General features: G+C 58.3%; 1 protein-coding gene across 5 annotated transcripts; it reads left to right on the forward strand.

The window, feature by feature from the left end:
• The first annotated feature begins 1,923 nt into the window (after nt 1–1,923).
• On the forward strand, nt 1,924–9,369 carry CORO6 (coronin 6). Of its 5 annotated transcripts, none has more exons than XM_031468458.2 (11): nt 1,924–2,155; nt 3,310–3,570; nt 4,996–5,118; nt 5,591–5,720; nt 5,814–5,995; nt 6,590–6,709; nt 7,639–7,743; nt 7,835–7,980; nt 8,343–8,400; nt 8,504–8,734; nt 8,817–9,369. In XM_031468458.2, exons 2-11 carry the CDS (start codon nt 3,373–3,375, stop codon nt 8,940–8,942), a joined length of 1,419 nt encoding a protein of 472 aa, XP_031324318.1. In that variant the 5' UTR covers nt 1,924–2,155; nt 3,310–3,372; the 3' UTR covers nt 8,943–9,369. The 5 variants fall into 5 exon arrangements, with proteins under 5 accessions (XP_031324318.1, XP_031324321.1, XP_010977245.1 ...); XM_031468461.2 differs by having other exon boundaries at nt 1,925–2,155; nt 8,820–9,369; XM_010978943.3 differs by lacking the exon at nt 6,590–6,709 and adding an exon at nt 7,080–7,199 and having other exon boundaries at nt 1,925–2,155.
• The last annotated feature ends 533 nt before the right edge of the window (nt 9,370–9,902 follow it).

Here is a 9,902-nt window from a genome sequence, read left to right on the forward strand (position 1 = left end):
GCTCTTTGTGCCTTGATTCTGCCCACCCAGAGCTCTGCTAGGCCTTGGCAGTCAGAAGAAGGAAGGCTAAAGAGCTGGGCTGAGCCATGCCAGCTCTAAGCAATATGTGAATTCCCACTCCTTTGTCTGGAGAGCAACCCCCTTCCCAGGTAATGGATGGAAGGTAGAATGGATTGAAGGATTCCTGCTTGCTAGTCCCAGACCCTCCCATCTAGAGTGCAGTGCCTAGCTCTCTTTAAAAAGGAGAAAAGAAGAGAGGGAAGAAAAAAAATGCCATTTCAGGGTAGGAGACAGCATGTCAAATCTCTTCTCTGCCAACAAGTGGTGCAGAGTTGGAAGGAACCTTAGCCAGCCCTCTTCATTTTATAGCCCAGAGAGCTGCAAAAATTGGGTGATTGAGCAATGGCTGGAACTCCAGTTTTCTAATTAGTTCAGGCATCCTTTCCTCTGTGCCACAAGGTGTAACGCTCACAGTATGAGCACTTGTGAGATAACGTGTCACTGTCCTTCAATGAGAAATGCATAGCGCTGAAAAGATTGACCCAGACACCAGATCACTTGGGTAGGAATCTCAGCTTCACTTCCCACTATCTGAATGATGCATACGCTATTTAACTTCTTTGTGCCTCAGTTTCCTCCTCTATTAAATAAGGGTAATAATATTACCCATCTCAGAAGGCTGTTATCAGAATGGAACAGTGTCTGACACATAACAAGTGTGAGCTATTGTTACTAAGGAGCAACTGAGTCAGTCAGGTCCTTTCCTCCTAATCATGTGCCTGGAATCTACATAAAAGGGAGATTCCTCATCTACCCTTATGGCCCCCTGATGCCATTAATTATTTCTGGAGCACCTGTAACAGTTCTGTTCCCCACAAGCCACTGAATACTTGAGAGTCTTGTGGGGGCCTTCGAGGGTCCCACCACCTTCCCTCCCTTTACCCCCAGTGCTGATCTCTACCCTCCGAGAAGCTGTGTTCCATTGATTCCCAGGTGTGCCCTGGAGAGTGGGAAGTAATAACTGGTCCCTTTCTGCTCTCCAGGGCCTTATGATCCAAAGGAAGAAATCTAAGCAGTGGGTGGGCGCTGGATAGGCAGCAGCTAGGGGGGCTAATTGTTCTTCACTGGCTGTATTTTGATCAGATTCCTTTTTACCTCCTCTGTAACCTTGGTCAATCCGTGGTAGAGGGTGGAGACTTCCTTGGAACACAGTTGGGCACCAGTTCAAACAAAGCCCTCAATACTTCAGGAGTCAGGCTGGGTGTCCAAAGTTTGGCCAAAGACCTGTGCCAGCCAGCCACTTCCCCTTGAAACTGGTGTTCCCAGGCGGTCAAAGTGGGTTCATTCCCACTCACCCCCCGGTCTTTAGGCTGCTTTCTGCCCTGCTTTATGGGTTCCTCTCTAACTAGGTGAAATGCCTGGTAGAGTGACAGCGTTTTAGGTTCTCAAGTGGTCGCTATCTCTATTAATAATAAAAACAGTAACATTCACAGCCCCGTGCCTGGTACCCTCGCAGCTGCCCTGGGCCAGCCTAGGCCCTCATCCAAGGGCCCCCAGAGCCTCTTCGGGACCTCTCCGCAAGGGTGTCTGGACGTGCTTTCCCGCAGCCGCGGCCCGACGGGATGTGCTAAATTGGGAGTGCGATTGCAGCAGGAATGCAGCGAGACGGCACCTGATCTTTCGCGGCCGCCGGCTCTAAGAGGAGCGCGCCCCTTCGTCGGCTCCCTGTCTCAGCGCCCAGTTCTGGGAACCTGCGCCTCCGCAGCCCACATGGGAGGGGCGGGGCACGGAGAAGGAGCTCACACCCGCAAAATTACTGTTGACTCTTCTTGGAGGCCAGCAGACTCGCCGCGCGGAGTCTACGGAGCTCGACTTTCCCGCCGCTGGAGGGGGCGGGGCCTGTGCGGCCCCGCCCCTGCCCCAGGCCCCGCCTCCGCAGGTTGATGGCAGCGGCAGCTGGGACTGCAGCGGCGCTGGGCCCCGAGAGTCGCAGGCAGCGGCCGGAGCGCGCAGCCGAACACCCGGGCCCCAGACGCCGCGGACACCCGGAGAGGCAGTTCCAGTGCCCTGACGCCTCCCTCGGCCCCCAGCGCACCCCCAACCCCCTCCGCGGAGAAGTCGCAGCGTGAGATCCCCTCGGCCCGCTCAGGACCAGGTACCCTCCCCCACCGCCGCCACCGCAGCCGGCCGAGCGGGCGGGGTCTGGAGGGGACAGAGGTCTGCGCCCCCCCTCCTCCGCCGCCAGATTCGGTCCCGGGCGGGGCGGACTTGGTGTCTATATTTGGCCGGACAGCGGCCCGCAGGGCGCAGACACCTCGTCTCGCAAGAACGCAGTGCTGGGGCAGGAGGCCGGAGGAGGGTGCGGGGAGGCTGGGCCTCAGGCTGGGGGGCCGCAGAAGCGGCTTGAAGGGCACAGGGATGCCCGGGGCTGGGGAGGGACAGCAGTCAGTGGCTGGGGCTTTGGAAGAGCACAGTGTGTCCCCTGGGAAAGAGCTTAGCCCAGGCCCCTAAAGGGAGAAAAGGCACCTCATCCTCCCCACTCCACTCCTGAAAATCTGGCTCTAGCCCAGGGGTCGAGGACCCCACCCAGGGAGAGTTTAGTAGGAGAGACGATCCAGAAGAGAAGTGGGACTGAAGTATGGTAGGCGAAAGCCAGAACACCAAGGTTAGGACCTCTTAAGCCAGTACATAGAGGAGTGGAAGGAGGAGAGATCCACCTTCCACTGTTTCCCCCCAACAACATGAGAGGAAACTGATGAAAACAGCAGCAAGAAGGACTCAGGTTCGCTGACAGGAGGAACTTCTCCTTGGCAAATTTGTAGAAAAAGGCAAAACCCCATCTGCCTACACTATGACAGAAATGCCGAGTTTAGGCTCTTGGAGGACTAAAGTCCTAGCCCCATCGCTGGCCTTGAGCCAAGGCCTCTGATTCTAGACAAGGTGCCTCTCCTCTGCTGGCCTCTGGGAGATAAACCACTTCCATTAAGAGATGCTCATCCAAGGCTGGCAGTGGGAAGGCAGCCTGGCATTGAGGCTCCTCCCAAAAGCACTTCAACTTCCAGGAAGCTCCCAGGCCCAGTCAAGCTCCACTGTCCCCCGAACCTGGTTCTCTAAGGAGGAGTCAAGTCCCAAATCCTAGCCTCTTGAATTAATCAGCACTTTATAGGTGACAGAGAACTTCCCCACACTTTTATTCACCTTGGAGAAAGCTCCCTGCTTCTAGGACCAGACTCTGCATTAATTTATACCTGACTCCTGGCCAGATAACCCTTCTCATTTGCCACCCTCAACTCTTCCTCCCTCCAACAGCTCACAGGACTAAGGACCAAAGGCATTTCTGGGCACTGAGATCCTCCACCTCTGCCCCCAGCTATGAGTCGGCGTGTGGTTCGGCAGAGCAAATTCCGCCATGTGTTTGGACAGGCAGCAAAGGCTGACCAGGCCTACGAGGACATCCGAGTGTCCAAGGTCACATGGGACAGCTCCTTCTGTGCCGTCAACCCCAAATTCCTGGCCATTATTGTGGAGGCTGGGGGTGGAGGTGCCTTCATCGTCCTGCCTCTGGCCAAGGTGAGGGATAAGGGGAAGGAAGCAGGTGGAGGACACTGGCTGTGACTCCTGGGGACTCTGGACAGCAGCCTGTGTTCTCACTTAGTTCCATTCTTCAGTCAGAAGAGCAGTCCCATGGATTGACTGCTCTCTGTTCCCCAAGTCCTCAGGGACCAATTGGGAGGCTCCCTCACCCCTCCCTGAGTAGCAGCATCATAGTGGCCCACACACTCACAGCCCACCCCTTCTCCATGCAGCAGCCTGTTCCCAGCAGGGACCAGGAGGGGGTCATGGAGATAGCTGGGAAGCAGTGGAGTCAGCACCTGGCCAAGATTCTGTTCCTATTGCTCATAATGCCACATCCCTTCATTTTTTGGTATCAAGATCTTTGTACCCAGCCCTGGGTGACCATTTGACTGTCACATCCCAGAGCACACACTGAGGACAAACTCAGGCTCTATCCAAAGAGTCCCTGGCCACCTCCCCATTCTGGTTCTTGCAGTAAGGTAGAATAAGAGCAAAGGGCAGGGGACATGACATATAAGGCCAGAGTGCTCTCTACTCCAGGGATGGGAGCCAAGAAATGACCACCTTTACTGAGTAGCCTCAAGCCCCTCAGCCATCTCTGCCCTCAGGATGGCCACTCCAACGCATGACCTTCACCTGGATTCTGGCCCCTATACCTTGTTAGGGGAGGCCCCACAGGTGGCAAGGTCAGGATGAGGCCTGATAATAGCCAGTGACTCACTCCAGGACAACGCAGACACAATCCAAGGACACCATCCCCAGGGCTCAAATTTCAGCTGGAGCCACTTCCTCCCCAGTACAATTGCCACTCCAATGCCACACGGCCACCCCTCTCTTCCTACCGCCTGGCCTGGGCTGATGCCAGCCCCTGCAAAGGCCTTGGAGCCCCCACAAACATACCATAAAGACCAAAAATAGATGGGTCCCAGCTCAGGTTGGGAGATAGCAGGCACCAGGAATGCCTGTTGCTTGTGGTTCCAAGGCAAAGCCAGTGACAAGGGGGAGATCTGTCAAGTGTGACTAGGAAAGGGCTGCATATTACCTTACCTTGACCTCTAGGGTCCACCAGGGTCTTCCCATAGACATTTCACTTGGGGGAACAGGCCCAAGACCACCCTCCTCCAAGTAGGTGTTTTTGGAAGAGCATTGGACTGAGAGGTCAAATCTTGGCTCTACCAAGTATCTAGCTGTGTGTCCTTGGTTATCTTACCTCTCTGAATCTGATTCCTTGATATTAAGTGACTTCAACTCAGCCTTTAGTGAAGTACGAGATGTAGACTGGATGGGGATGAAGAAGCACAGAGGAGGGTCTACAAAGAGAAAACAGATAATAGAGAATTGAGATGTAAACAAGTCCACTCCCCACCCCCAGAAAACACAAGGACAGTGGCCCCACATCTCCCTCTCTGACCTCTGCAGACAGGGCGAGTGGATAAGAACTACCCACTGGTCACTGGGCACACTGCCCCTGTGCTGGACATCGACTGGTGCCCACACAATGACAACGTCATCGCCAGTGCCTCAGATGACACCACTATCATGGTAGGAGCCAGGTGGCTGCTGCTGGGCACTTGGGCAGGGGAAGCAGGGTGGACTGCCTCACCTGTGCTGGGGAAGGTGGCAAGGGAGGTGCTGAGTCCCAGGGCCTTGCCCTGCCCAGCTTCTAGGTTGTTTTTAGCTACATGCCCAACCCCTCCCAGGATGCACTGCTTAGGACTAATTATAGCCATGGCCACCTTGGGACCTAAAGAGCAGGGGGGTAGTGCTCTGAAGTCTCCCTTCTGGGTGAGTAGGGAAGTCTCTCGAGAGCTGGCAGTGCCCCCTCCTGGCTCCCAGCTGCTTCTACCCCAGGCAGGCACCATTACATCTTGTCCTGCATTTGACCCTTACCACTGAAGCGAACCAGTAGGGTTGGAGGGTTGGTGGAGAAGGAGGATGGGGGAAGCATGGGAGAAGCAGAGAGACAAAGCGGGCTCCTCATCCCACCCACTCTATGCCTTTTCCTTCCACCCAGGTGTGGCAGATTCCAGACTATACCCCTATGCGCAACATTACGGAACCCATCATCACACTCGAGGGCCACTCCAAACGTGTGGGCATCCTCTCCTGGCACCCCACTGCCCGGAATGTCCTGCTCAGTGCAGGTCTGGGGGCCTAGGGAGGGGCCCCTACCATAGATCTGGATGGGGAGTGGCAAAGGCAGGGCCCAGGTAACGGTGCCTGGCCATTCTGGGCAGGTGGTGACAATGTGATCATCATCTGGAACGTGGGCACTGGGGAGGTGCTCCTGAGTCTAGACGACATGCACCCGGACGTCATCCACAGCGTGTGCTGGAACAGCAACGGTAGCCTGCTAGCCACCACCTGCAAGGACAAGACCCTGCGCATCATTGACCCCCGCAAGGGCCAGGTGGTGGCGGTGAGTACCTGGGGTAGCCAGTTCCCAGCCCCTACCCCAAGGGGCAGCTGTCAGGCCTCTGCACTTGCAATCTTCTGAGCCTCCGGTCCCAGCTCTCACCTCCTCCACCTCAACCCGAGACTCAGCCCCCTGTCCTCTAAGTAAGCCCTCACCCGCAATTCTCGGCCCCGCTTCTGTTCCCTCCCCTGCATCTCAGAAGTTCAGAGAAGGGCCGCTCGATTTGTGACTAAGGGTGGGGAAAGCTGCAAACTATCCTCCCTCCCACCAGACCTGCATGAACCTAAGCTCCCGGACCCCTCTCCTCCCGGTCGGCACCTAGAGCCATCTTCCAGGGTCTGAGCCTGACACTGGCTCACGGGCAGGCCCCTTTTCACCCTAGTTGACCCGCTGGGAAGGGGTTTGGGGGTAACCCTCGCATTATTTGTCCCAGCTGAGTATCCCTGCCCGGGGGGCAGCACTTGCCTCACCAGCCTGAATCTAACGCGGGGCACGGGATGCGCTTGGCACGTGCACGTCTGCGCGGAGTGCGCGCGTCGAGCACGGCCGGGGCAGAGCGGGGCGGCGGGCGCTCTAACCCACTAACCCCGCGAGCAGGAGCGAGCCCGGCCTCACGAGGGCACCCGCCCGCTGCGGGCGGTCTTCACCGCAGACGGGAAGCTACTCAGCACCGGCTTCAGCAGGATGAGTGAGCGACAACTCGCGCTCTGGGACCCGGTAGGCCAGGCCGCGCCGGGCGCGCGCGCTCGCTCCTTCGCTGGGTCAGCCGGGAGCACCCTCTCAGGCCGCGGCCGGCGCCCAAGAGAGCTGAAGCGGAGCGGGGAGCTCCCATCTGGGAAGAACCTCGCTGCGTGCCGGGGGAGCCTGCTCTGAGGGCGCTTAAGGGCTCGGGATCTGCTGAGAGACGTGCGCGCCCAGCGCTCTCCAGGCCTGAGACCAGCCAAAGGCCCCCAGGAAACTGCCCCTTTCGCCTCCACCCCCTGTCCCCGCCCCCCACACCCAAGTCAGCAAGTTGGTTGCTTGGCCCTCCAGACTCCCCAGGGCAGGCAGCTGGATGACGCCTCTCCCTGTCTCCCCCACCCCCCAGGAGAGGTTTGCGGCCCACGAGGGAATGAGGCCCATGCGGGCGGTCTTCACGCGCCAGGGTCATATCTTCACCACGGGCTTCACCCGCATGAGCCAGCGAGAGCTGGGCCTGTGGGACCCGGTAACGCAGCTGGACGCTTGGGGTGTGTGCCCCGGGGACTGGCATCACGGGAGAGGGGCCAGGTGCCCCCACCCGCAGGGCATGCCCACCTGGACAGGGCTGGAGGCTGCTGCCCCCTTTGCAGCGCCTACCATCCCCACACCCACCCCTCTGCCCAGTTTTGCTGCGTCGCCTGAAGGAGCCCACGCTGGCGCCCCCACCTGGTGATGCCGTGTCCCTGGGGGTGGTTTGCGGTGACTGCATGTGGTGGCGCGGGGGTATAGGTGCAGGGGACTGGGAGTGATAGTCCAGGGTCGAGGCTTGCAGCTCCGTTCACCAGAGCTGCCTTGGGAACGCGCGTGGGTTTGGGGGCTGACAGGAAGCATAAAGGGGCTTCAGGGGATCCAGAAGTGTCACAGAGGGCGGGACAGTGCTGGTCACGCCTCCTGTGCTCGGGCAGAACAACTTCGAGGAGCCAGTGGCACTGCAGGAGATGGACACTAGCAACGGCGTCCTATTGCCCTTCTACGATCCCGACTCCAGCATCATCTACCTGTGTGGCAAGGTGCTCCCGGCCGGGAGGGGAGAACAGAGGGGCTGGACGAAGATGTGGGAGACCCCCAACCAGAGCATCTCTGAACCGACTGGTTTTACAGGGTGACAGCAGCATTCGGTACTTTGAGATTACCGAGGAACCACCTTTTGTGCACTACCTGAACACGTTCAGCAGCAAGGAGCCGCAGAGGGGTATGGGCTTCATGCCCAAGCGGGGACTGGATGTCAGCAAGTGCGAGATCGCGAGGTCAGCAGCCTTGCCCTTGCCGCTTGCCTGCCTCTGTCCCCACGTACCATCTGGAAAGACCTGGGGGCTTCCCCAATACTGTAACCTTTGGAAAAGAGTGGGTTTGAGCAGGTCAAACAGGCTTGCTTCCAGTGCCAGCCCCCCACCCCACTCTTGCACTAACTAGTTTGACATTCTCTGAACTTGTTTCCTCATCTGTAAATGATGATTAAACACCACACCAGAGGTGTTTTACCAGCTGAATGTGTTTAAAGTGCAAAGTATGGTAGGTGCTCAGCAAGTTTTGGCCTCTAAACTCTTGGCCCCAGTAGAAGTTAAGGGGATGGGAGCCTGCGGGAGTGCTGAACCCCACTTCCTTATAGGTTCTACAAGTTGCACGAAAGAAAGTGTGAACCCATCATCATGACTGTGCCCCGCAAGGTGAGTGGCCCTGAGAGGGGTTGGGCAGGGCTTTGAGGCGGAAGGGAGAGAAGTAGGCCGGGAACCCTGTTAACGGTCCTTCTCCTGTCCCCCGACCCCGCAGTCAGACCTGTTCCAGGATGACCTCTACCCAGACACGCCGGGACCCGAGCCGGCCCTGGAAGCGGACGAATGGCTATCGGGCCAGGACGCCGAACCCGTGCTCATCTCGTTGAGGGACGGTTACGTGCCCCCCAAGCACCGCGAGCTCCGGGTCACCAAGCGCAACATCCTGGACGTGCGTCCACCCTCTGGCCCTCGCCGCAGCCAGTCGGCCAGCGACGCCCCCTTGTCGGTAAGGTCCCTCCCGGCTCCACCCAGGCTCCATCTCCCTACGCCCGCAGCCCAACACCGCCTCTTCTGTCCCCTGCACCCAGCAGCAGCACACCCTAGAGACGCTGCTGGAGGAGATCAAGGCCCTGCGGGAGCAGGTGCAAGCCCAGGAGCAGCGCATCACAGCTTTGGAGAACATGCTCTGTGAGCTGGTGGACGACACAGACTAGCGCAGCGCGCCCGGAAAGCTCCAAGCCGGGAGGGCAAAGCCGGGCCAAGCGCATTCACTCGGCCCCGCCCCGGCTTTGGGTTCGGAACTCTGCCCCTCTGGGCCGGGGCCGGGGCCGGGAACTGGGAAGGGAACTCCGAGCCTCGCGGGAGCCCAGGACAGAGGAAGCGTTGCGGAGACTCGCGTCCATCAGGCTCCCACCGGGCTGCTTGCCTTGTCCGGGACTCAACAGGAGCTGGTCTTGGGAGGCCCGGAGTGACAGGGCCCTCAGCAATGGTGCTGCTGTTCCCCGCCCGGGGCAAGGGAAGTGCTTAGTATTAGCGCGATGCTTGGGGATGTTGGGGAGCTTGGGCTTGATCTCAAAGGGGTAGCAATTCGACGGGTCTCCCCAGACTGGTTGGGGAAAATTATAACGCTTCTCCCTCTAATCAGCTCACTTGACTCCACCACCCTGAGTGGTAAACTGAATGGGCGTCACCCCAGTTCTACAGACATACACAAACGTTGGCTGTAGAGCCGGACCCACGGGCTACACCCAGCAGTCTATGGCAGAGGGCTCTCTTCCTTCTTCCCACTCGCAGGGGAGAGGGCAGCTTCCTCCAGGCACTCCGGCAGGAGAACCAACCAGAAAACTGGCATGAGGAAGCAGGTTCACCTCTTCCAGACACACATGCACGCACCCACGCATGCACATTGTCCCCAACTCTCTGCTGTGGCCTTGAATCTAGGAGGAAAACAAGATGGACTGAAAGAAACACTTAATCAAGTGCTCAGTCTGTGCCTCCTGCATGGGTGGGGGTGGGGGTGTGAGACCCCTCCAGCCACTGCAAATGCCACCCTCAAACTCCTGGGGGACCTGACAAATGCAACCCTGGGCTCAGGACCCACCAGACATCCTATTACCTTAGGGCCCTCCCCACACTGAAGTTCAGAAGGAACCCCCAACCCACAGGTGGGGGAT

This window comes from Camelus dromedarius, chromosome 16 (assembly GCF_036321535.1).
Source record: "Camelus dromedarius isolate mCamDro1 chromosome 16, mCamDro1.pat, whole genome shotgun sequence".
NCBI lineage: Eukaryota > Metazoa > Chordata > Mammalia > Artiodactyla > Camelidae > Camelus > Camelus dromedarius.